At 44.2% G+C, this 27,172-nt stretch overlaps 2 protein-coding genes across 7 annotated transcripts in view; both read right to left on the bottom strand.

Moving 5' to 3' along the window:
• The window catches only part of MORC3 (MORC family CW-type zinc finger 3), a 42,021-nt gene extending 39,145 nt beyond the window's left edge, over window positions 1-2,876 (bottom strand). For all 4 annotated transcript variants that reach the window (XM_047098665.1, XM_047098666.1, XM_047098667.1 and 1 more), the window contains exon 1: window positions 2,792-2,876. In XM_047098665.1, the coding sequence (XP_046954621.1) occupies window positions 2,792-2,830 (39 nt within the window). In that variant the 5' untranslated portion in view covers window positions 2,831-2,876. The remainder of the gene's footprint in view (window positions 1-2,791) is intronic.
• Window positions 2,877-15,496: 12,620 nt separating this feature from the next.
• The window catches only part of DOP1B (DOP1 leucine zipper like protein B), a 105,106-nt gene continuing 93,430 nt past the window's right edge, over window positions 15,497-27,172 (bottom strand). For 2 of the 3 annotated variants that reach the window (XM_047098737.1, XM_047098738.1), the window contains exons 33-37: window positions 22,172-22,308; window positions 18,982-19,037; window positions 18,160-18,321; window positions 16,523-16,652; window positions 15,497-16,002 (exon numbers count right to left, since the gene is read on the bottom strand). In XM_047098737.1, the coding sequence (XP_046954693.1) occupies window positions 15,751-16,002; window positions 16,523-16,652; window positions 18,160-18,321; window positions 18,982-19,037; window positions 22,172-22,308 (737 nt within the window). In that variant the 3' untranslated portion in view covers window positions 15,497-15,750. Of the gene's footprint in view, window positions 16,003-16,522; window positions 16,653-18,159; window positions 18,322-18,981; window positions 19,038-22,171; window positions 22,309-27,172 lie in introns of those variants that run through there. The other variant, XR_006965604.1, reaches the window with a different exon arrangement.

Genomic DNA, 27,172 nt, shown 5'->3' with positions numbered 1-27,172 from the left:
CTCTCAGTCACTGACCTGTTGTCCCTGCCAAGGGAGTAAACCCTGAAAGAGGAATATGTGGAATGGGGACCCAACAAAAAGGGGAAGGAAATTTCCAGAAAAATGATAAAGGGAAGTCCCCAAAACACAAGTGAGCCAACAAAACTGACAAAATATTGGGTGTGCTTGAATACATCTGGAAAAGATTTTCTAGGTCTGTGAAAGTTTGGATGAAAGAGTGATCAGTACAGACCAAATCTAAGCAAACAAAATACAATTATTAACTTCAGAAAAACAAAAAGCTGTACAGCAAAGGAAATGCAATCATAAGTTCTGTTTGGCTCACTTGTGAATTGTGGTAAGAGTGATAAATCAGACAGTAATTCAACAAAAAAGAGAGATACGTGCATTGGAAGGATGGGAGGAGATGAAGAGTGTGCACATGTCAGTTAAATCCATAGCAGACTACTGGAAAATAACAAAATGGTACCAGCATTTTTACTTAGAAATATGGAAGCAAAAAGCAACAATTTAAGTGTTTTCGTCACTCTGCAGTCCATTCTAAGATCTCTCACCCTCCAAAATTAAAAAAAAAAAATTGCATAATTATGGTTCACCTCTGTGCCTTAGGTTCTACGATTTTGACAAATGCATAAACTCATTAATTCCGAGACTCCCCTAATGAAAACATTTGAGAGCTATATGCAAACAATGAGCAGGACTATATTCCAATGAAACTTTATGGAAACTGAAATGTCTATGTCACATAATTTTTCTATGTCACAAAATATTCTTTGATTTTTTTCCAACTGTTTAAGGATCATTCTTAGCTTGTGGGTCACACAAAAACAGGTGGCAGGCTGGATTTGGCCCATGAGCTGTAGTTTGCCAATTCCTGTCCTAAAGCAAGAAGATGGGTGGAGATACGGTCCAGAAGCTGCAGATGGGGGACTTCTGTCAATGGGGTTCCAAACAGCCCATATTACCCACAAAAGAAAGATTTAGCACAGGGACAGCTGTTTCACCCAGACATCCAACTAACAACACTACCGGTCTCTTAACCCTGTTTTGACCTTTGTCTTTGCTCCCTTTATCACCTCAATCTTGAAGAGCCTGAGACATTGCAGGGGCCAGGGAAGGAAAAGAGAATCCAAGTGTAGAAATAGGACCCAACCAGTTCACTCCCTTTCCCCTCTACACGATTCTGGTCCAGAATGTGGCCCAATCTGGGAAGGGGAAGGGCCAGGCATTAAACTGAATAAGAGATTTTAAATTAGATGAGGTCACACTTTACAATACCTGAGGCTAATTGGAGTGTGTTATCTGCCCAGATCCACTCAGGCATGGAAAAGAACCATTAGCAAGTAATATTTAAAGCCAGACGTAAGAAGAATAAAGTTTTCTCCATATTCAAACTACTAAATACTATCTCATTCAATAAGCCAGTTATGTAACCAAAGGACCTTCATTCAGTATGGGTAAAGAATGCTTATAGATCAATAAAAATTTCTCTAAAAGAGAACAGAAAAATGGACAAAGGATACGAATAGGTTATTTTTTGTAATGTTTCCTTCATTTTTGAGAGAGAGAGAGAGACACCCCAGCGCGCTTGAGTGCGGGGGGGGCAGGGGACAGAGAGAGACCAGAATCCGAAGCAGGCTCCAGGCTCTGAGCTGTCAATAGAGCCCAAGGCGGGGCTGTAACTCACAAACTGGGAGATCGACCTGAGCTGAAGTCAGACACTTAACCAACTGAGCCACACAGGCGTCCCATTTTTTTAAGGAGTAAAATGTTAATAACTTTTAACTTCACAGTCAAGGAAATGTAAAGTAAACCCACGTACATTTCACACTCGTCACACAGGAAAAATTGTTAAAGTCCAACAATACCAGGTGTGGGTAAGAATCTGGATAAATCTACAAAAGTCACAGGGCAATGCACCATTTTTAAAGCAATGGTATTACCACCCGATTGTTCAATTTAACGAGACTAAGGTAGACATTCTCTGGCAAGAGTCACCAACCTCAAAAGAGGAGGTACACTTTCGCATATCAACACCAACTTTTTAAGGATAATCAGGCAGAGAAGCCACGCCCACATTTTAGGAGGTGAAATGTTAATTCTAGTGTGCGACCGCTCCCTACGACTTAGGACTACTAGATACGAGAAATACTGGAGGATTTCCAAGAACGCCCCGAAACAGACACGACCGAGAGGCTACAGGAAACGGGAGAGCCCAGTGACCTGGGGATTTGGGCCCGAGGGCTTAACTGGAGGGAAGCGGCAGGAATGTGAACGAATCAGGAAGACTCGTTCCGGCTCGCTGCACCCCATCCCACTGCCTAGAGGTCAATGCCGCCTGGCATTTCGGGCCGCGATCTGCCGCTGCCGCTCCCCCCCCCCCCGCTCCGGGGCGCCCCGCGGGTCCGCAGGCCAGGAAGGGTCAGGGGCCCCGCTGTCCGAGGGGCGGGCGACCCGACCACCGAGGCCTCGCCCTCGGACGACAGCTGCGAGGCAGCCAGGAGGGAGCCGGGAGGAGGGGCCGCGGCCCCGGCCCGCCCCGAAGCCGCGAAGGCAAAACAGAAACCTATCGCGGAGGAAACGGAACGCAGCCCGACCCGCGCCGCCCGACCCTGCCCGCCGCCGAGCGGCTCCGCGGACGGGAGCGAGATGGCCGCCCCCTCCCCCGGCCCCGCCGCGGCCCCAACCGCCGCGCCGACAAGTCGCCACCGCCCACTGCCTGCCCCCCCTCGCTTGCCCGCCTGCCCGCCCTCCTGGGACACGGCCCGCTCCACCCCTCGCGGCTGCTCACCGCGCTGAGGCGGATCCCGCTGGGTGGCTGCGCCGCCATCTTGAGCGAGCTACAAAGCCAGGACCGGCCTCGGCCGCAACCCGACTGGGAGGCGGCCGGGAAGACTGCACGGCCTGCTGGGCCCACCCACTTCCGGGGCGGGGCGCGCGGCCGCCCCGCCCACCCACTTCCGCCTCGGGCGCTGTGGTACGGAGAGCTGTGGGGAAGGTAAATTGAGGCTGGTTTAAACCAAGAACTGGGCTCGCAGCGCCCGGCCCTGCAGGGGTAGGGCGCATGCGTGAGACGGGCGGGCGCGAACGGGTCGCTGCATTAACCGGACCTGGAGACCTGAGGGTCTGGAATTCGAAGCCTATAGTGACGTGTGCCGGGGCCCGGAGAAGTGCGCTCCAGGCGCCTGAGCTGGCTGGACGTGAATTGCGCCAAAAAAGCCATCCCATGCCCACCTGTGTCCGTGTGATTTGAAACCTTGTTAACGAAATGTAGATTTTGTGCATACTGGAGTTGTCCTGGAAATTATCATCCTTCATCCTTATGAAAAGAGTCCTTTCTCGCATGCACATTTATTCGGTGTCGGCTTGGAGCCAGGCACCGGGCTGAGTGAGGAAGATAGAGAAATGAAGAAGTATAGGGTTGTTTGTTACATATTGCAGGTAAAGAGAGGATGGAAACGGTTTTGTTTTGTTTTGTTTTGTTTTTAATATCCATTTAGGTTTTTTGCTTTTTGTTTTTCCTTTTATGTCTTTGTGCTGATTTGGGGTAAGTTTAAGCACCTGTCAGGTCTCCAACACTTGTTTTTGTTTCGCTTAATTTTTTCAAAATTTTTTCAAAAAATTGTTTAATGTTTATTTGAGGGAGAGACAGAGCGTTGAGTGGGGAGGGACAGAGAGGGAGACACAGAATACGAAGCAGGCTCCAGGCTCCAAGCTGTCAGCGCAGAGCCTGATGGCAAAGCTCACAAGCTGTGAGATCCTGACCTCAGCCAAAGTCTGATGCTCAACCGACTGAGCCACCCAGGCGCCCCTAATTTTTTTTCAACTAAAAACAAAAAGTTATCCCATTTCTCCCACCCGCTTCCCACCTATTGCGTTTTTAAACTTTGTAAAATGCAAATCATACGGAGATATGACACAAAATTTACTCCCAATCTCTTCACCAGAACGTATAAACAATTTGGTATACATTAGTCCAGGCTTACTATAGACTAAATATTCCAATACAGATGGTAACCCAACCCCCACCCCCACTGACCCCAGTTCTACTTAGGATTTGACGACTTTACCGTGGTGCGGAAATGATACGCATTCAGTAGAAACTGTACTTGGAATTTCGAATTTTGCTCTTTTGCTGATGTGAAAATTAATAACCAGAAACCTGGGTAAAGTGGAGTAGGGGGTTTGACAGAGGGCGCTCTGCCGCCCTACCTACCACTCCTTGTCAATTGCAGGCCCAACAGGAAGAGACTGTCTTGACACTACCCGGACTTGACCTTGCTGCTTGGTACTACTTTACTATGGGGGATGGGGGGAGAGTGGGGAAAAGAATAAAGCCTTACCTTATCTCCTACACCCCCAAAACAGCTCAGCCAAGACACTATACTTTGAACTCCCAATTTACTCCAGTGGACTTTTTAGTTTATAACAGCCTTCCCAATCTACCCATTTTCTCCTTAAGAGAGGGTACCTCTCCTTTATTCTCTGGAATCACCTATGGCTTTGCCGCAACTTGTTTGTCCCCAACTGCAGTTCTCTTTTATTCTTCAATAAGCCCAATTTTGCCAGTAAAACAACTGGCAGTTTTTATTTTATTTTTAAGGTCAACACCGAGCTAGCGATATCTGGTTTGATCTTCCCTCATGATGCTGGGTAGCAGCAAGCTGTAGTTCCCAATCAGCCATGCTATCAGAATAAACAACCCACACACTTAACAACAATTGCAACCCATAGGACCAGGCTGGTTTTCACTTTCAGTACAGTCTTTAAACAAAGAGATATCCAACACTTCCTTATAAAATAGGCTCTGTATTAGATGATTTTGTCCAACTGTGGGCTAGCGTAAGTGTTCTGAACACATTTAAGGTGAAGCTACGCTAAGCTCTGATGTTCGATATGTTTATGTTTATTAAACGCATTTTCAACCTACGATTTTTTTTTAATGTTTATTTATTTTGAGAGAGAGTGTGAGCAGGGGAGGGGCAGAGAGAGAGAGGGAGGGAGAGAACCCCAAGCAGGCTCCAGGCTCAGTGAGCATCTCAATCTCATGACCTCGAGATCACAACCTGCGCTGAAATCTAGAGTCGGACACTTAACCGACTGAGCCACCCAGGCGCCCCCACCCTACTATATTTTCAACTTACAATGGGTTTATTGAGAGGTAGCTCCATCGTAAGTAGAGGAAGATCTGAATGTACGAGGAAATGTTAAAAAAAAAAAAAGTTCTGTTGTCACCCTTGCCACTCACTCACTGGGCAAATGACATAATGTGAATCGCCTAAATCAGGGTGCTAGTTACTACCCTTTGTAATGCCCTGCACTGGATAATTTCTCGGTTCCCTCCAGCTTTAAGATTGTTATGTAACTGGCTTTTTTTTATCAACTCTTTATTGAGAGCCTTCTTCATATCTGTCAATGTCAGGGCTCTAAGGATGCCGTGGTGAACAAAATAGCCAAGGTTTCCTCTCTTGAACTTACGATCTCAAGACTGTGTTGGTTAAATAAATCGTGGCCCATTTGTGACTTGTGAAATCAATTTGATGAGTCTCAACTATCGTTTTGTGGGAATCCAAAGAGTTTTAATTTACTAGTATAGTGCTGTGTCAGTCTAGGGCTGACAACTTCTTCACTTATTACTATTATTATTATTCCAACTTCCCTTATTGATCATATGCTGTTCAGCACATTTTGAGATGAGATTAGCCTGGATTATGTGGTTGGGCCCTAGATGCAATCCCAAGGGTCTTTGTAAGACAGACACAGGGGCAACCTGGGTGGCTCAGTTAAGCGTCAGACTTTTGACTTCAGCTCAGGTCATGATCTCACAGGATTCCTGAGTTTGAGCCCTGCATCGGGCTCTCTGCTGGCAGCATGGAGCCTGCTTGAGATTCTGGTCTTTCCCTCTCTGCTCCTACCTCTCTCGTACTCTCTCTCTCTCAAAATAAATAAGTAAACTTGAAAGAAAAAGTTATATAAGACAGGGACAGAGGGAGATGGGATCGCAGAAGGTTATTTGGCCTCTGCAGCAGAGAGAGACTTGAAGATGCTATACTGCTGATTTTGAAAAGAAGGGGTCTTGAGCCAAAGAATGCCAGGAATGAGCTCTAGAAGCTGGAAAAGGCGAGGCCACTCCATTCTAGAGCCCCCAGAGTTTGCAGAGGGAATGAAGCCCTGCAGACAGCTTGGTTTCAGCTCAGTGAAACTTATTTCAGACATCTGGCCTTCAGAACTGGAAGAGAAGAAATTTCTGTAATTTTAAGCCACTAAATTTGTGGTAATTTGTTAGGACAACTACAAGCGTAGACAATATATTCATGTGCAAGCAAGTACTTACCTATATATACGGATTCTTGTCCCCCCCGCCCCTTTTTTTTTTTAACACAATTGAGCACACTGTGGAATTCTACATCCTCAAGGCTTACTCATATCGAAAAAAATGTGAGGCAAACACGTACAGGCTGAACTTACACTACATTGGTATAAAAGGGGATTTTACAGAGAAATAAATGCCCCACCACACCCCTCTGGTACTTGTATCAAACCCAAGCTTACATGGAAACCTTTATTTTTTTAAAAAAAAAGCTGAGTTTGATGTGATTTTTTTAATGATAGAAAACTATCTTATTTGGGGAGCGCTGTAGACTGTCTCCCCCACAAATTCATACATTGAAATCCTAGCCCCCAATGAATGTATTTGGTGGAGCCTTTGAGAGGTGATTATGTCACAAAGGTGGAGCCCTCATGAATATTAGTGCCCTTATAATAAAATAGACCCGCCAGAGCTCCCTCAACTCTTGTGCAATGTGAAGACAAGGCAGGAACAACCAGGAAGGTACCTTGACCTTGAACTCTTAGCCTCCAGAACCGTGAGAAATGAATGTTTGTTGTTTAAGCCACCCAGACTACAGTATTTTTGTAGGACTAAGTCAAAGGAAAATGGACTAGGTCAAGGAAAGAGAAATGTTGAAAGTTCATACAGGAGTTAGAATATTTGTCAAATAAAATCTCTCCCTGATTTAATAAATACAATGTGAAATCTGGTTGCTTTCACAAACCTATACAGATATGCACCTTGACTTTTACACTGAACAGTATATTTTGTAGATCCTTCCAAAACAGCCTAAAGAACTTCCTCATGTTATTTTGCAACTTCCTAACATTTTTTTTAAGTAATCTCTATGCCCCACATGGGGATCGAACTCATTGACCCTAAGATCAAGAGTTACATATTCTACTGACTGAGCCAGCTGGATTCCTCAATAACATTCCATTTTATTGATGTATTGTAATTTCTTTAGCCAATCCTTCCTTGTGCTGGTGGGCAAAGGTTGTCTCCAAAGTTTTGTTATTATCAATAAGACTACGGTGAATAATTTTTATGTAAGTTATACATGTATATCAGAAAAATTCCCAAAAGTAGGATTGTTGGGTCAAAAGATACACCCAGTCATAGTTTTGATAGAAATTGACAAATTTCCTCCAAAGAGCTTGTACTAATTTATATTCCTTATTTATAGAAGGGATCCTGTTTTCCCCTAATACTAATATCTGCTGAAACGGTCAGTGAATAATATTTCAGAGCAATTTTAAGTTTTTCCTTATATTGTAAGTTTGGACATCATTTGACATGTGTTAAAGCCAATTGTTTTTTCATGTGTGTAGAACCCCCCGTTCATTTCTTTTGCTCATCTTTCTATACTTTATCTTTCAATAGGTGTTCTTTGAGTATTGGAAAAATTAGCCCTTCATAAAAGGAGTCTTTTCAAATATGTTTCTCGTTTGCCATTTGTCTTTTACTTTGCTTATGATTTTTTTTTCAACGTTTATTTATTTTTGGGACAGAGAGAGACAGAGCATGAACGGGGGAGGGGCAGAGAGAGAGGGAGACACAGAATTGGAAACAGGCTCCAGGCTCTGAGCCATCAGCCCAGAGCCTGATGCGGGGCTCGAACTCACGGACCGCAAGATCGTGACCTGGCTGAAGTCAGACGCTTAACCGACTGCGCCACCCAGGCGCCCCGTGCTTATGATTTTTTTATGCAGAATTTTTAAAAGAAAATTCATATAGCCAAAATTATTGAACTTTCTCTTATGGCTTCTGGGATTTGTATTCATCTAAAAATGATCATTATTGGCTTATATAAATGCCTTCTCTTCATTTCTTCTAGTATTTTTATGGTTTCTTCATGGTTTCAATCTTTGATCTCTTTGGAATTTATTTTGGTGAAAGATGGGAGGTATAAATCCAATTTCTTATTTTTTTCTGTTGGTTACCCAGCTATCCCAATACCATTTATCAAATAAGCCACCTGTCTTTCCCCCTATTGGTTCGAATACTACATTTTTCTATGCATTTGTGTCCATTGATGGACTTTCTATTTTATTCTGTTGATCTGCTGTCCATTCCTGCACTGGTACCAATTATTTTAGCTTTATAATATGTTTCAAGACCTACTCAGTGTAGTTCTCTTCTTTACTCCTTGTTTTCAGAAAATTTCTGGCTACTTTTGCCTATTTTTCCAAATAAAATTTAGGATGAGTTTATCTTGTTAAAACAAAACAAAACAAAAACCAAGTGTTGTTTCTGGGGGATTGCCTTAAATTCATAGATTAATTTAGAATTTACAACTTGATGATGTTGAATCTTCCTCTTTAAGACCTAGTGAGCCTTTCCTTTCACTCCAAGTGTCCTTTACTCCTTCAGAAATATTTTCTTCAAGGAGTTCTTATGAAGCTTTTTTTTTTTCCTGGATATTTTATTGTTGTTGTTATTGTAAGTGGGATTTCATCTGTCTCATAACTAGCCATTTAGAGATGTTGATGTCAAAAAAACTATATTGATATATATATGCATATGTGTGTATAAAGCTTTTATTTTCATTTTTTAAAGTTTATTTATGTATTTTGAGAAACAGCAAGTGCAAGAGAATGAGCATGAGTGGGGGAGGGACAGAGAGAGGGAGAGACAGAATCCCAAGCAAACTTCGTGCTATCAGCACAGAGCCCAATGTGGGGCTGGAACTCACAAACTGTGAGATCATGACCCGTTTGAAACCAAGACTTGGACACTTAACTGACCAAGCCACCCAGGTGCCCCTAACGATTGTATTAAGTAATTCCTACCCCCAAAGTAGGGCTCGAACCTACAACCCCAAGATCAAGCGTCAGATGCTCTACTGACCGAGCTAGCAAGGCGTCCCTTGATGTATATGTATTAACTTTTTATTGAGTCTGATTGCCTTTAGGCCAATCATGCTCTTTGATTAACCACAAGCTCCACCTCTCTCAATCATATTAGACAACTCGTCTGTTTCCTGAAGAAATTTAGATTCCTTAACAATTAGATGCTTAACCTGGCTTAGATTCAGAAACAAACGGAAAACAGTTGCAAGGGAAACCTGGAAGAATATACAATCAAGTGCTTATGAGTTAAGATAGTAGCTTTACTATAACACAAAGAGCTCTCCAACCAGCACGGTGGTGCCCAGGGCCAAGTGTTCACCTCCCACACAGTACAGCAGTGTTTTGTTGTCAAAGGGTCCAATGAGAATTGAGGACACGCTCATGGAGGATAGAAAAGGCAGTCTTCACATGTTTTTCAGGTGGGTTGGGCTGACTGTGAAATCAGGTAGTTCAAGGACCAGCAGGGAAGAGTGGGGACAGCAAGCCAAGAAGAGTGCCCTCATGCGCCAACACTGGGTGCTCAGTGAGACAGCAGGAGCCTCCGGGGAGTGGTTACTAGAGAGGGTCTAAGTTTGGGGCCCAAAACCCACTGTTCCCTGAGCCCCCCACTGTCTAGTCCTACAAATTACTTTATTCAAACTGGGGTTTCCTACTCTTTCTTCCTCCTCCAGCACCACCTTTATCAGAAACATCAACCTTTATGTTCTTCATTTAGTTACTGTGGACAGCCTACATATGCCAGACCCCGAAGGAACTGAAGAAGATACAGGGTCTCTCTCTTCCACAAAAGGGCGCCTGCCTCGCAGCCAGCGATGGGCTATGACATTAGTAGGTGCTCTAATAGGGCTGTCCTGTGACAAAGTGCCTCACTGTGTCTGAGGAGCTGCAGAAAGAAGCAAGACTGAGGAATTCGGATCTCAAAGACTGGCTCCCATATGTTTGTTACATAAACAGTTTGAGTGGGACGTGTCAGGTGAAGGAAAAGAGTATCACGTAGCTGGAACAACATAGAAAAGATATGCAAGAGATTAAAATGCCGAGTGGTTAGGGGAGACAGAAGAGACAGACGAGAGGCCTCCAGGTCCCAAGGATTAAATTCCCACCTCCCCTCTGCTTCTGGTTGACTTTGTGGGGGAAACCCCGGATGAGACACTGTTCATCGCATAAGGGGAACCCTGGCTTAGACCCTCTTCCGTGCCCTCCTTTTAAACTCACAGTAATTTTGGTTTTGTGTTAGAATTTTTATTGGGGTAACATACACAGAACATGAAATTTGCCATTTTCACCCTTTTTCAGTGTACAATACAGTGACCTTAATTACGCACACATTGTGGTGTCACCATCACACATCTCCAGAACTTTTTCATCTTTCCAAACTGAAACACTGTACCCATTAGACACGAACTCCCCATCCCCCTCTCCCAGCCCCCCGGTATCCACCCTTCTACTTTGTGTCTATGAATTTGGCTACTTCAGGTCCCTCATGCAAGTGGAGTTATCCATTTGTCCTGCGACTGGTTTACGTACCCTAATGTCCTCAAGGTTCACCCATGCTGTAGCATGTGTGAGAATTCCCTTCCTTCTTAAGACTGAATAATATTCTGTTGTGTGGATAGACCACATTTTGTTTAGCCATTCATCTGTCAATGGACATTTGGGTCATTTCCACCTGTTGGCTATTGTGGATAATGCTGCCATAAACGTAGGTAGGTGTACAAATATCTGAGACCCCAGGGGCACCTGGGCGGCTCAGTCGGATGAACGTCCAACTTCAGCTCGGGTCATGACTCACGGTTTATGGGTTCACACACGAACCACTCGTGCTTGCTTGCTCTCTCTGTCAAAAATAAACAGTAAAATAAATAAATAAAAAAAATCTGAGACCCTGTTTTCAGTTCTTTTTAAAAAATTTTTTTAAATATTTATTCATTTTTGAGAGTGACAGAAACAGAGCATGAGCAGGGGAGGGGCAGAGGGAGAGGGAGACACAGAATCTGAAGCAGGCTCTGAGCTGTCAGGACAGGGCCCGACGCCGGACTTGAACTTACAGACCGTGAGATCATGACCTGAGCTGAAGTCAGACGCTTAACCAACTGAGCCACCCAGGCGCCCCTGGTTTTAGTTCATTTTAGTGAACTTGCTGGATCATATGGTAATTCTATTTTTAACTCGTTGAGGAACTACTTTATTCCTCTCCTAGACCCACAGTATTTAAAAAATTTTTTTGGTGTTTATTTACTTTTGAGAGAGAGAGAGAGAGGCAGCGTGTGAGTGGGCAAGGGGCAGAGAGAGGGAGACACAGAGTCCGAAGCAGGCTCCAGGCTCCGAGCTGTCAGCACAGAGCCCGACGTGGGGCTGGGACTCACAGACCGTGAGATCATGACTTGAGCTGAAGTCGGACACTTAACCGACTTGAGCCACCCAGGCGCCCCTAGACCCATAGTATTTTAAAATGTATTTCCTTTCCCATTGGTTTAAAGGTGGACTTACTTGATTTCGATGGAGAACTGCTTGGAAGGAGCTACCTATATAGGATGAGAAGTAACCAAACAAGTTCAGCCTTGCTGGCTTCCTCCTGGTTTCCACGTCATACTTATGAATAAATTGCTCTGAAAACTAGCGTGTCTCCAAGAATGATCCAGGAAGCACCGGTGACAAAAATAACTTGTTACACATGCAGATTCCTGACTGTCACCCTTTCTACTGACTCAGACTCTCTGGGGAGGAGGCTAGGCATCCTGCAAGTTTGCAAGCTCTCCAGGTGGTCCTCGTGCACATGCAGGTGGGAGGACCCTTGCTAAGCATAGTTCCTCTGCTGGATTCTAACCGTAACTGACAGATTTCTAACCTCAGGATACCCCTATCCAGCCTGAAAAATGCTTGCAGGGGTCCTCTTCACTCTGAACTTCAGCGACGGCACCAAGTCCGATTGGAGAGGATGCAATGGTGTGGAATGATGACTGCACGACATAACAAAACACATACACATGATCACACACACAGGGTACTAACTTGACCCTCCTGAGCCCAGTTGCTCCTTCAGGTAGAAGGTGGAGACTCCTCAGTGTGCCCTTGGCTCATCCGCATTCTGCTCCTAATCGTATTCTCTTTGAAGGTGTTGACTTTGCACGTTCGTTGGTTTATGTGTCTCACTGAACTGCAAGTAATACCCGCTAGCAGGCATTGTCTTAACACCAAAGCATTTTATTCCAATAGCACAGAACCTGTCTGGGTAGTTCAAAACTTTTAAGTTCAACCTTCCTTAACTACTTTGGCAAACCTAGCCATTTCTCCTAATTTAACCGCGCATAATGTACAAATACTGGAAAACAAGGCGTGTTCTCCTCTGAAAACAGATCTCGCCACACTTTCAAAGCTAGGCGCTACTTTCTCTGTGCTGTGGCCCTAGCACGAGCTGGTTTTGCAGGAAGTCATACATGGGCGGGGTAGTTTCAGAAACTTGTCTTCCACACATTACGGAACAGCAGTAGCCACCATGGGGATTTCCTGTCTAATTTTCTCAGCACTGGGGTGGAGAAAAGGGCTCTAAGAGGGAGACAGATCTAGGTTCCGTTTCCTAGCTCTGCTGGCCTTGTAGAATGGGGTAAGCCTCTACTTCCCAAGGGGGTGGGAAGAGAGAATGTGACGCCCGGGAGGCGCCTGGCACCGTACCTGGCCCCTGGAAAGCACTCTAGTTACAGGGATCGGTTCATCCGCACGCATGGGCCACCCTCCCACCGACACTGCCCGCAGCTGTGTGTGTTCAAACCCGCTCTGTTAGAGCACCAGTCTGTTCTCCTTGGCTACGGCCACTCCTGGCAAGTCCCACCTCTCCCAGCACACTCCCTGCCCTCAGTGCAGTGGCTGAGGGCTGGACGCGGAGCATTTCCACCGGGAGGAATGGAGGCAGAGCAGTTGGCTCCACAGTGTGGTGAAGGGCCTCGGTTCCAAAGTAAGAAGAAAATACGGAACCGCTAACCTTGCTTCTGCTCATCTTACCGATATTGGGGTGGGCACAGTCTTCTTTTTCACTGAGGGGTGCAAAACTGTTCACAGATCACAGAAATGGTTAGTTGCTAGAACCTATGATGCAGTTGCATTCGATAGTCCCATTTTATAGATGAGAAAACCGAGGCACAAGTTTTGCTCACGCTAGTATGTGGGAAAGCTGAACACCACACCCAGGCAAGCCGACCTCACAGCTTATAACCCCAACTACTACGGTATTCACGAACTAAAGATTTATTTTTAAAAAAAAATTTTTTTTTCAACGTTTATTTATTTTTTGGGACAGAGAGAGACAGCATGAACGGGGGAGGGGCAGAGAGAGAGGGAGACACAGAATCGGAAACAGGCTCCAGGCTCTGAGCCATCAGCCCAGAGCCTGACGCGGGGCTCGAACTCCCGGACCGCGAGATCGTGACCTGGCTGAAGTCGGACGCATAACCGACTGCGCCACCCAGGCGCCCCACGAACTAAAGATTTAAACGTGCATCACGTTGATAAGACTTCCTTAGTGTTCCATGATGTACTATGGAATTCCTTTTAAGATTTCCATTTAATAAATAAGGATTCACTTACACACACATGTTCAGAGACCATTAAGCTGTTTTAGATACTAGAGAGAAAAACCATCAACAAAATTTGTAAATCTAAGCACAGATGGCATAATAGCTCCCGATGATGTAAGTTACTAGTTTTGTAAATTCTGAAGTATGAACATATGCATGCCCTTGAGGTTAACTATTGATCGGCATATGGTTATCGCTTCACAGTCTGAATTACAGCAAACTCACAGAACTTACATAGAAATTATAGCTCTACGCTTCGGTATTTAAAGCTTTAGTCACCAAGCTTGCAAATGTTCTTAGAGATACCCCTTACATGCACAAACCCATCATTTTCATGTAATTCTTAACACGTATTTGTATGAATACCCCTATTTCTAGTGGTGAGCTTGAATTCTTCTTTTGAGCCCTTATGTAGGTAATCGGGTGGTTCTGTCCTCCCCAAATCCCATACTGGGGCTCTTGACACTAATTGCTTCTACACTGCACACACGCTAGGAACTAGTAGGATGTTACGGGAAACTTAACCGACGATGCTGGTTAATTCCAAACCGATCCCTGGCGTGCAGAAAGGATGGACAGGAGAGCACGCATTAGGCCAGCGTGCATCATCTGGCCTGGAACCCGACTTCATGCGATGCTCTGGAGGCTGAAAAGGGGACATGAGGTAGGCAAGTCTGGAAGGCAAACCATGCTCCCTGGCAGAGAGTTCAGGCTCCGGCAGCCGAGCCAGGATTCTAAATAGGGTAGCTGGCTTAAGACAGAGAGGCTCGGCAGGAGTGGGGTGACCCCCTGCCAGGAGAGAGGAGTCTGTGCTTAGGAAGAGATTATTTTAATGAACAGTGAGGTCTACAAAGTGGCAAAGAGATCCCAGAAAGGACAAAGGAAAAGGGAAGAGTCGAGAGTCCGTTTCTCTGACAGAAGCTTCAGGCATTAAAGGCTCCATGACTACATCGACTGATTTATGTTAAATGGAAAGTGCTGGCAAGGCACATCATGGTACATAACTAAGGTTACAGCTGTCAGAGTTCTGAAAACTATGTATTTCTTTCAAAGCTGGATGCACTGTGATTTTAATGCATGACTTATTTTAAAGTTTATTTACTTATAAACTTTACAACCAACACGGGGCTCAAACTCACAACCCCAAGATCAAGAGTCGCACATTCTTCTGATTGAGACAGCCAGGCATCCCCCCCTTTTAAAAAATGTTTATTTTTTGAGAGCGAGAGAGAAACAGCGAGTGAGCGAGCGTGCGCATGCGAGCAGGGATAGGGGCAGAGAGAGAAAGAGAGAGAGGGACAGAATCTGAAGCAGGCTCCAGGCTCTGAGCTGTCAGCACACAGCCCGATGCCAGGCTCGAACTCACGGACCTCACGATCACGATCTGAGCTGAAGTCGGTGGCTCTTCTGACTGAGCCACCCAAGCGCCCCAGCCGGGTGCCCCTTAATATGTGATTTTAATGAGCAAGAGTTAAATATGTTGAGATATCTTCAAGCCCTCACCACTGCTGAACCGTCAATGGTAATGGGCAATTATTATTTTCAGAAAACAATGTATTTTGGCTTTAAAATGTGGTACCAAAATAAACATTTTAAAGGACATATGTGTGAAGGGTTAAGAGTAATACCCAACAAGTGTAAACTTTTAGAGAAATATACCGAGACAGCCCATATAGCTGCATCAACAAAGAAAACAACTCTTCATTGCCTTCATGCTTCATATTATGAATTTTGTGCTTGCATTAGATGATACATTAACTTTATTTTCTTTACATAAATTGAAGACGAAACATACAATCAGATCCAAATATATTACAAGGCATTTAGGGAGGTGTGTTTTCTTGCCCAACAGAAAATTATCTGAAATCTACCTTCAAAATCGAAATTGGCTTGTTTAAAAAGCACTATCCTTGGCTCCTTTCTCGTTTAGAACGCACGTATCCTGGTTGTCACTGACGTATCGGTAAATGGATTAAACAAATCCTGTCTTATGGGGCTAACATTCCAGATGTTCCAAAAAATCATACTCAACACATTCTTCTAGCTGTTGCAAGACCCTCGGGCTATCTGTGACCGGGAACTCTAAGACTGGAGGTCCTTGGGTGTCGGCAGACAGCTTACTCTGGGTTTTAAAAGCACGATTTAGAGTCTGGAAGAATGGCATCAATTGCCTAATGCTGGAAACAGAATGCTGGCGCAGCAGAGGGAATTCATTCTTTGCGCTGATCTCATCAGAGCTGCCAATTTCCTACAAAAACAAAAACACCGCATAAAGATGATAAGGCTTTGTTAAGGGTTAGAGGTGCGGGCCAAGGACATGTGGGCAGCAAATCTAAGCGATGGGTTCTCTGGGGACCACTCATCGTCAGCACTGGTGGCAGTTTCCCAAAAAATTCAAACGCGAGGTCTTCAACCGACGTTTCCCGCCGGGATTTCACCCCAGCCCCTCCCCTCTCCCCGAGACCCCTATTCTTCCTGCAGGGCCTTCCTCCGCCTAATAAACCGACTCTGTGCGAAACCTCTTCCACGTGATTGTGGTTCTCCAGGAGGCGCACCTCAGCATGTGGGCAGAGAAAGTGACGTGCCGATGAGGAAATAAAGATGGGATTTGGACCACCTCCGAGTTTTAACACTCAGACCAAAGAACTTCTGAAAACTATTCGGTCATTAAGATCAAGTGGCACATGACGGGCTTCTCTCGCGGCCCTCACTGCCTAGCCTCTCTCCCCTCCGCCACAAACGCTGACTGTAAAAAGGAAGACGTTTACCCCATATTTTAACTTTAGAAGTTCTAGAATCCTAACAGTGTGGGGTTTGCATTCTTGGTGATTCTCCTCTAGGTCTGACAGGAAGGCAGGGACCTCTGTGTCCACTTCTGGGACAAATGCCCACCTGTAACTGGATGAAAACAATCCGAGGTCAGGCGTGCTGGCTCAGAGCTCACTTCGAAAAAGATTTTTCAACAGGTTTATGGAAAAATAATTCACATACCATATAGTACGCCCATCTGAAGTACATAATTGAATTAGCTTTTAGTTTATTCACAGAATTGTTTATCCACCACCATAATCAATTTTAGGATATTTTTTTCATCACCCCAAAAAGAATACCCGCTCCCTCTAGCTATCGCCCCTCAACCCCTTACATCCCCTCAATCTATTTTCTGCCTCTACATATTTTCTTATTTGAAAATATATTTGGCATTTCATAGAAACAGAATCATGCAATATGTGGTTCTTTGTGACTGGCTTCTTTCGCTTAACATTACATGGTCAAGGTTCATCCATGTTGGAGGACACGTCAGTATTTCTTTTTTTTTTTTTGCTGAATGTTTCATTGTAAGGATATACCAACGTTATTTACCCTCTCGTACATTCGTGGACTTTAGATTTCCTCCACCTTTTATGAGTAACGCAGCTATGCACAATCATATACATCAGAACCCACTTTTAAAAAAACTTTCCTTTTTGGAGCAGTTTTAGGTTTGCAACACAGTGGAGCAGGAAGTACGTACAGAGGCTTCCCATGTGCCCCCAGCCTCCTCTCCACGCAATGCCTTCCCCGCTATCAATACCCCACCAGAGCGGTACGTTTGTTATAATCAGTGAAATGACATGAATTTGTGTTATCATCCAAGGCCAGAGTTCACTTCAGGGTGCACTCTTGGTGGTGTGCATTCTATGGCTTTGAATAAATGTATAATGACATGTATTCGTCATCAAGGTACCAAATAAAGTAGTTTCAGTGTTCTAAAAATCCTCTGTGCTCTGACTCCGTGTCTTGCAATCCCTGACAATCTTTTTTGACTGTCTCCATAGTTTTGCCTTTTCCAGAGTATCACAGAGTTGGAATCATACTATTTCAAGCCATTTCAGATTGGCTTCTTTCACTTTGTAATATGCTGTTAAAAAGAACCCACATTTTAACCACAAACATTTCTACGTGATAACTCTTTCTTTAGAGGGGGCAGGAGAGAGAGAAGTGGCATCTGGGGCCAGGCATGAAATTAAATGTATGAGCAGCTGTGTTAAGCCTACAGGAAATGTAAGCCAATAGGGGCAAAGTGAAGTGGAGACAGCCTGTTCCACTTATTAAAAACAAACAGACGAAGAAATCTACGCAAATGCAGTGAGGACCACCAGTCCATGACTCTCGTTTTACGAGCATTCAGTAGCAAAACTACCTAAACGCGTATACACCACAGAAACCCAGCCATCAACACTACTGTGAGGCAAATCCAGAAAACCACAGGTGTTGTAAGCACTCTGACATCTGGTATTCTGAGGAGGCTCGTGGGCCACCAGAAACCCCTACGGCGGCTTCTCCCACCCTGTACAGAACAAGTGAAAGTGCTCACGAGGAAAGTCACCAATTCAAGGAGGGCACACGGGCTTATCTGACTTACATTTGAAACAACGGCATCTTGTCAGGCGGAAAAGAAAGTGCTGTGTCCAAGAATTTGCAAGCTGACAAATATAAGATGAGCTCACTCTGGGCTATCTCCCCCAGGGAGGGCCCGTTGCCATCAGCAACTGAAACTTTTGTTCTGTTGATTTTGTTGCTGTTTCTAAAAATTTGCAAAGAAACTCTTGTTATAAATTCATTCACGTATGCTGTAGTCCATTTACCTATGCAATGTCCCTAAGAAGGGTTTTTTCCGTTTAAGAACAGTTGAGGGTTGGCTCAGCTGGTTAAACGTCTGACTCTGGCTCAACTCAGGTCATGATCTCACAGTTTGTGAGTTCAAGCCTCATATCGGGCTCTGTGCTGACAGCTCAGAGCCTGGAGCCTGCTTTGGATTCTGTGTCTCCCTCTCTCTTTGTCCCTCTCCTGCTTATGCTCTGTCTCTGTTAATAAAACATTAAAAAAAAAAAAAAAAGAATGGTCAAATGGCTGGTCTCTTCACAAGTATTTCAAGAAAATAATATTGAGTGTTTGGGGATGCCTGGGTGGCTCAGTTGAGTGCTGACTCTGGCTCAGGTCATGATCTCATGGTTTGTGGGTTCAAGCCCCACGATGGGCTCTGTGCTGACAGCTCGCAGCCTGGAGCCTGCTTCAGATTCTGTGTCTCCCTCTCTCTCTGCCCTTCCCCTGCTCATTCTCTCTCTCTCTCGCAACATAAATAAACATGAAAAAATTTTTTTAAATGATAATATTGAGTGTTACATAATCCTACATCACAAAGTGATGTCCGCTCACATGTGTGCATAGAACTCATACAGCTTACCTCAATAATTCGTCATCCTCTTTCAGATCTTCTTCAAGCTGTATGAATGTCTGAATCTTAAAAAGAAAACAATTCAATTTACTATTGGAGAGGGGTTAAACCTAGCTTAATGTTTAAGATTTATATGTCCATAAAAAAGAGCAAATAAAGCAAGAGACTCGGCAAAAAGAACCTGAAGAATAGGAAAAAATACTTGCTAACCAAGTATCTGATAAAGGGTTAATATCCAAGATGTATTTAAAACAACTCATACAGGGGCGCCTGGGTGGCGCAGTCGGTTAAGCGTCCGACTTCAGCCAGGTCACGATCTCGCGGTCCGGGAGTTCGAGCCCCGCGTCAGGCTCTGGGCTGATGGCTCAGAGCCTGGAGCCTGTTTCCGATTCTGTGTCTCCTTCTCTCTCTGCCCCTCCCCCATTCATGCTCTGTCTCTCTCTGTCCCAAAAATAAAAAAAAATAAAAAAACGTTGAAAAAAAAAAAAAACAACTCATACAACTCAATAACAAAAAAGCCAGTAACTTAATTTAAAAATGGGCCAAGGACTCGAATAGGTATTTTCCCAAAGGGGATACCATGGCCAACAGGTACAGATGCAAAGATGCTCAACATCACTAACCATCAGGGAAATGCAAAGTAAAACCCCAGTGAGGAATCACCTTACACCTGTTAGAAGGGCAAGCGGCAGAAAGACAAGAGACAAGTGCTGGTGAGGCTGTGGGGCAAATGGAACCCTCGGGCACCGTTGGTGGGCATGTACATTGGGACAGCCACTCTGGAACGCAGCACGGAGGTTCTCCAAATAATTAAAACTAGAACTACTATATGATCCAGCAATTCCACTTCTGGGAATATACCAGAAGGAATGCAAATGCTAGGTTCAGGAGATACATGTCCACCCATGTCCACTGCAGCACTATTTACAACAGCCAAGACAAGGAAACGTCCTAAATGTCTACTGATGGATGAATGGATAAAGAAAATGTTGTATATGTACATACAGTAAAATACGATTCGGCTATAAAAAAGGAAGGAAATCCGGCTATTTGGAGCAACGTGGAAGACCTTGGCAGTATTATGATAAGTGAAGTCAGTCAGACAAATATTGTATAATCTAGTTTATACGTGGAATCCTAAAAAATCAAAACGAAGCCAAATTCACAGAAAAAGAAATCAGATTTGTGGTTACCACAGACAGGAGATGTGGGGGAGGGGAAATTGGATGAAGGCGGTCAAAAAGTACGAACTTCCATTACAAGATAAAGAAGTATTAGGGATGTCACATACAACATGACAATAGTTAACACTGCTGGAGGGCATATATGAAGTAGTTAAGGTAAATCTTAAGAGTCCTTATCACAAGTTCTTATCACATTTTTTCTTTCTCGATTTGCTTTTTCTGTCTATAGGAGATGATGGATGTTAGCTGAACTCACGGTGGTCCTCATCTCACAATGTTAGTCAGATCACTTTGTACACCTAAGGTTATATTATACTGTATGCCAATTATGTCTCAGTAAACCTAGAATACAAGTTTAAAAAGCAGATAGTATCAAAGAATACAAATGAGTGTGAATAAGCTGACAGTTAAAAAAAGGTCAAATATAATTACAGAAGATAACATATTCTCTATTTGGCCAAGAGCCATGTGCTATCAACTTGAAAATTTTCAGATGAAATTAGATATAGATGAAATAGTATATCAGTCCTGAAAAGGGAATTTTGAAAACATTCCTAAATATCTATTCAGAATCTTATGACATATCCTCATGAGTAATTGATAACTAAATGTGGGTAAGGAAAAAGAATTAAATGCATGGAGTATTTCGGAAATGCTGCTCTTAAAAGCCTATCCACAAACTTCTAGTGCTTTCCGAGATTAATGTTGTTAATAGCCCTCTAAACAGCATTCAGCTTTCCACTTTAAATATTTCTATATAAGGCATGGCTTCAAAGAAACCCACAACATAAGTACAGGGGGCCTATTATGGAAATCTAGTATCAGTGAACGTGAACATCTGGCTAGTAAGTTCTTCAACTGAAATTTGAAGGATTTAGGACAGATAATTTTTCATTAGGAAGCTTCAGTTACATGGATTCATGGAGTGGTAGGTCATGGTATGTGATGGATGTGATGGTAATGTTTTCAGGGATGGGTGTAAACTCTATAATTTAGAATTTAAAGGATTAATCTTCAGATTAGGTAATTCATGTCACCACAAAGTATAGCCTGCCAGTAGCTCTGAAACATGATAACCTGACCTCTTCCCTCTAATTTGATTTTGACTTCACATGAGATAGCATCTCCAACTCATATATTTGGTTATCCACTTATCTAAACAGGATCTGAATCTTTTCTCCCTAGAGGCTCTCGATCTAACAGAGCTTACCTAGAAACTTTTCTGACTGCAGGTGAAGGCAGAGAGCAACTCAGAGGTTTTATGTTTTTTATTTTTATTTATTTTTTTTATTTTAGAGAGAGAGGGAGAGTGTGCGAGCTGGGGAGAGAAGCAGAGGGAGAGAGAATCTCAAGCAGGCTCCACGCTCAGTGTGGAGCTAGACACGGGGCTCAATCCCACAACCCCGGGATCAAGACCTGAGCCAAAATCAAGAGTTGGAGACTCAACTGAGCGTCCCAGGCGCCCCACGTGTTCCTTGAATTTTACCTTCTTTACTTGTCCAACAGTGGCCGGTTTGTAATGTGTAGTTATTCACTGTGCCTTAAAGTTTTATACTTTGTTTATTCAAACTATAAAATTTCCCAGAGCTACATTAAATGGTTCTATCTTTAAAAATTCTGTATTTAACCAAGAGCTGACTACATGCTACCAACCTGACTGAAAATTTTGTAGATAAAATAAAAAGGAAATTTTGCAGATAAAATTAAGATATATTTGGAATAGTTGGGGCGCCTGAGTGACTCAGTCAGTTGAACGTCTGACTTTGGCTCAGGTCATGATCTTGGGTTCACGAGTTCGAGCCCCTTGTCAGGCTCAGTGCTGACAGCTCAGAGCCTGGAGCCTACTTTGAATCTAGTCTCCCTCTCTCTCTGCCCTTCCCCCGTGCTCGCTCACTCTCTTTCTCAAAACTGAATAAACATTAAAAAAAATTAAGATATATATGAAATATTCTTCCTGAAAAAGCATTTTAAAAAGCACCAACTCTGCTTTCAAGAGTTAAGATTTTTGTACTTACTAATTCAGAGACCATTATTGGCCACAATGAAGTCAAATGTTGGGGAGATATTCTTAGCAGCAAAACTCTGAAAAAAAGAAACATCTGAGCAGCAACTGTGGATGTCTGTCCAACTCTGAGATTGTCTGTCAGGCGTTCTAAGGAAAGAAGATTTTAAAGACGTCACACAAATATGCAGTTTGGGGTTTCTCATTAGACAAAGAAAAAGCATAAAGCTGTAATCGCTTTGGCATTTAACGACAACGCAGCCTAAGTGGTGCGTGTTGGGAGTCTGTTTCTGCCCCTCTTGCTGACCTCCAGCCCTCTTCTCTGTGAAGTGAAGCAGGTCGTGGCCTTGGTTGAAGGAAGTGAACCAAGCAGCCCTTTACTGCCCTGCCACAGCTGACCAGAGGGACACCAACTTCTGACTGAAACCAGAAACCCGTCAGATGGCCAGTGGCCACCGCATTTTCTTCAGAGAATACGAAATACAAGACACAAGAACCACAGACGGTCCTCAGTGAGTGACGGAGCTACAAGATCACAGAGGTTAGCTGGCAGCTGACACCACATTCTGGGAGTGAAGGGTGAGAAGTGCAGGGGCTGAACAAAAGAGCTGTTTTCAGTGAACTTTTTCATGGCCATGATAAAAACTTTAATTCCTGCAGGAACAAAAGGTGTGAGTTCCTCCAGCCCCTCACAGTCTTCCCCACTTCTCTGCTGAAATAACTGTAGAATATGACTCCCCTGCCACCACCACACCCCCCCCCGCCCGTAATTTAAGGTTTCTTAGAAACGTAACAAATTGTTACAGCAAACAGCCAGATAATGGTTCATGCCAGTTAAGATTTATTTGTAGTATCTCAGTAATAAACTCTTGATGTGAGCTAGCTTAAGTGGGTTTTTATTTCTTGCTTTTAAAAGTACTCTTGGGAGGGGCGCCTGGGTGGTTCAGCTGGTAGAGCTTGAGACTCTTGGTTTTGGCTCAGGTCATGATCTTGAGGTTGTAAGATCGGGCTCTGTGCTGAGCATGGAGCCTGCATAGGATTCCCTCTCTCTGTCTCTGCCCTCCCCTGCTCATGCCGTCTCTGTCTCTCTTAAAATAAATAAAATTGAGAGAGACAGGAGGGGCAGAGAGAGAGGGAGACCCAGAATCCAAAGCAGGCTCCAGGCTCCCAGCTGTCAGCACAGAGCCTGATGTGGGGCTTGAACCCACGAGCAGTGAGATCGGGACCTGAGCCGAAATCGGGTGCTTAACCAATTGAGCCACCCACGCACCCCTCAAAATAAACAAATAAACTTAAAAAAAACACTTTTAACCAGGGGTGCCTGCCTGGCTCAGTCAATAGAGCATGTGACTCTTGATCTTGGGGTTGTGAGTTCGAGCCCCAAATTGGGTGTAGAGATTAAATAAAACCATAAAAAAAAAAAAAAAAAAACCACTTTAGACCAAATGAAGGATCAAGCATAGCTCAGACACTTGACAGATAGACTGGCATTAAAAAAAAATTTTTTTTTTTTTTAAGTAACCTCTACACACAACATGGGGCTTGAACTCACAACCCTGATGTTAAAAGTAGCATGCTCTACCGACTGAGCCAGCCAGGTGCCCCAGGTTAGCATTTTTGAAGAGGGCTTTGTTTCTGGTTCTGGATGAGATGGAGTAAATATATTACATCCTATTTTTCTAACTGCAATTAAAAAAACAAAACAACTAAACCCTTGAGTAAAAATACATTGACTATCAGAAAACTGGAACATGAAGGAAAGGCAGCAGGATGGGCTAGGATCTTGGGACTTAAGCAATGACCTGTGAATTTGCTAGGGTTTTTAAATCTCTTATTTAAATTGTTTATTTTATTCGGGCCTGGACACCTGAGGAGAACATAAGCTGGAATGCCAAAGTCTCAACCTGAACGAGAAAAGATAAGAAAAGACACCAGTGCAGAGAGGATATGGAGGTTGGGATTATCAGGAAAGGATTTTAAAGATGTGGTCTAAAAATATCCCAATGATCAATTATGGACATTCGAAACACATGAAAAATAGAAACTGTCACCAAAGAAACAAGAGATACAAAGAAGAGACAAATGGAAATTTGGGAACTAAAAAATAAATCCGTAAAATCGAAAAGCTCACTGATGGGCTCAATAGCAGAACGGAATGGACAAAAGAAAGAGGGAAGTTGAAGACAGAATTCATGGGGATTATTGGAACTGAACAAAAGAAAGAAAAAAGGCCTGGGGGTCGGGAGAAGCAAGCAGTCTCAGGGACCAGAGGGACAACAAAACGTCTAGCATTTGTGTCACTGGAGTCTCCCCCCCAAAAAAAGAAAAAGAGTACGGGTTGGAAAAATAATTGAAGAAATAATGACTGACAACTTTCCAAATTTGGTGAAAGACGTAGAAGTCTACAGACAAGAAGACAGACAAGAAGCTGGGTGAGCTCTGAGAGGGATAAAACCAAGGAAATCCAGTTCAGTCACATAATAAAACTTCCGAAAACTGAAGCTACAGAAAAAACCTTGACAGTGGTCAGAAGGGAAAGCTACATGACAGCGGTCTCCCAGCTTCTCCACGTTCTGCTTCCCGAGGCCTCACTCAGCCGCGGTCCAGAAGCACACGATCCTTCTGACACGCAGTCAGAAGGTCAACAGCAGCCTCACGTTACACGTCACAGTGCCTGCGCCTCTCACCTCGCTTCAGCTCACTATGGAGGCACTTTACCACCTCCCATCATCACAAGAAGGGTGAGGACAGAACAGCAAGATATTCTGAGAGAGAGAGAGAGACCACATTCATGCAACTTTCACTAGGGATACTGTTACAACTGTTGCATTTTCTTGTTGTTGCTAATCTCTTGTTGTGCCTAATTTACGAATTAAGCTTTATCTTAGGTACCTACATAAGGACAAAAACCACAGTACAAGTAGTATTTGAAACTATCCATGGTTTCAGGAGTCCACCGGGGGTCTTAGAATGTATCCCCTGTGGAAAAGGGAGACCACTGTGCTGAGAAAGGAACACTAATTTGAAGGAGAGCAGATTTCCCTCAGAAACCACGGAGTCACAAAGAAGCGGCACATTTTTTCAAGCCCGGAAAGAAAAGAACTTCACCCCAGAACTCCATTTCCAGTGAAAACATCCTTCTGGAATGAAGGTGGAAGGAAAAAACCCAACCCAGACCAAGAAGAAGGAAGACAGTCTCCGTGGAAAACGGAGGAAACTTGCAGCCAGCAGATCTGCGCTCCAAGAATGTCTAACAGATGTTCTTCAGACAGAAAAGGAACGGTAACGGCAGGAAGTGTGGAACAGCAAGACAAAAAAGCGACAGAAAGGGTAAATCCATGAGTAAAAATGATGTTATCTTTTGAAATTACGCGGGACAGTGGAAGTGGCATCGGAGGTGGACTATGCCATGTGAGACGCCACCACAGGGGAAGCTGGACGTATGGTACACAGGACACCCGCTACTGTTTGTGCGGCTGCTTCTGAGTCTTAACCCATTTCAGGACAGAAAGTATTACGGAAAAAGTGGTTTGCACGCACAGGGCCCGTTTCATGTTGGTGCTCCGAACAGAAGCTAAACTCGTGAGATTCTTCTTTAGCCACGACGATCTGTTGCAGAATCACTAACGTTCTTCAATTCTAATATTCCTTCCTCAGCTGAGTGATAAAACCTTAGAAATCTAAGGAGCTTCTGCGAGCAGAGAGCGGGAGGGCCGGAGACAGTCCCCGCCCCACCGTTCCAGGTCGTGGGACCCTGTGCAGGCCGGCCACCTAATCTTGCCGCGCTCTGTCTCCCATCTGTGAAACCGGAGCAGTCCCCTACTCCACCCCCCTCCCAGGGCACCTACTCAAGACCACAGCCTATCGCTGGGAACCAAAGGGCTCAGGTTTCAGGCCTGGTTTTGCCGGTCATGGCAACACAACTTTAGGCAGGTGCTGCTCTCTCTGAGCAGCAGTATCCTGATGTAAAAATAGAGCTAATACATACAGGACAAGGAGGGAGACTTAAAAGGTGGGACATCCTCCAACAGACCTGGGAAGGGCCAAAGTCACCCAGCCTGAAGGGTACAGAGTGTTGCCACTAGATCCTTCTGATGCCCCTAGTCAGGGCCTTTGTCGGGGGTGGTCTCCTCTCACCTGAGACAAACAGCTTTTTGCCCCTTAAAAAAAAAAAATCCTTGGTTTGGGCTTATCTACAGCTTCTTTTGTGATCAATGTAAAATTTATGTCCCTCTGCGCCAAGCTGTACAGAGCCACTCAGTTCTACACCCTGTACACACCGACCTCCTCCAGGGCTCCTTGATGGTGCCATCAGTCAGGGGAAAGGGACTCCAGGGTGTATCCCAGGGGAGAAATGTTAGAAATTCCTGACTAATTTTAGATTAGGCCTGAACTATTTACCATGGCATGCAAGTTAGAAGCTTCTGGATGCATCTCTTCTCCTGACTTGGGCATCATTGCTCCTTGGGGGCCAGTCAAGTGTCCCAAGACTATCAGAGAATGCTCTGAATTCTATCACCCCTGCCTCACAGAGGCTGCGTCTATCAACAGTCTTGGGGACAATGACAATAAAGTGGAAAATGCTTTGTAAACTGTCAGTTAACAAAATATGAAATGGGGTAAAAATGCCCATGTTTAAAAACATGGATCATTATTTAAAATGCAGCATTTGAGCTATGCAAAATGGAGGGTATATGGGGAAATTCTTGCTTCTCTCAGGGCCCCCAAACCACCTCCAGATTAAAGTCAGCACACATGCACAAACACACATGCTTTTATATAATATGTACAGTGTTATATTGCCTCTCCTCAGAGGTACGATTGCTTAGAACTGCTGGATGCTTCAATCCTGCCATGGTCAAACCACACCACTGTTTGAAAAAGGCTGTCATCTATACTTTTCCTGTCCTACACAGGTAATACCGTCTTTCTAGCTCTCTGGGCCTCACCCTAAATTTTAAAGGCGTGTGTGATGGGAGACGGGAGAGAACGAGCAGGTGTTTGCTCTCAGACT

This window comes from Lynx rufus, unplaced genomic scaffold (assembly GCF_022079265.1).
Source record: "Lynx rufus isolate CCGP_SWC_20201006 ecotype Redwood Valley unplaced genomic scaffold, mLynRuf1.p SCAF_5, whole genome shotgun sequence".
In the NCBI taxonomy this organism is placed as follows: Eukaryota; Metazoa; Chordata; class Mammalia; order Carnivora; family Felidae; genus Lynx; species Lynx rufus.
The sequence above is the reverse complement of the archived record's forward strand: the minus strand, read 5'-3'. Positions and strand labels throughout refer to the sequence as shown.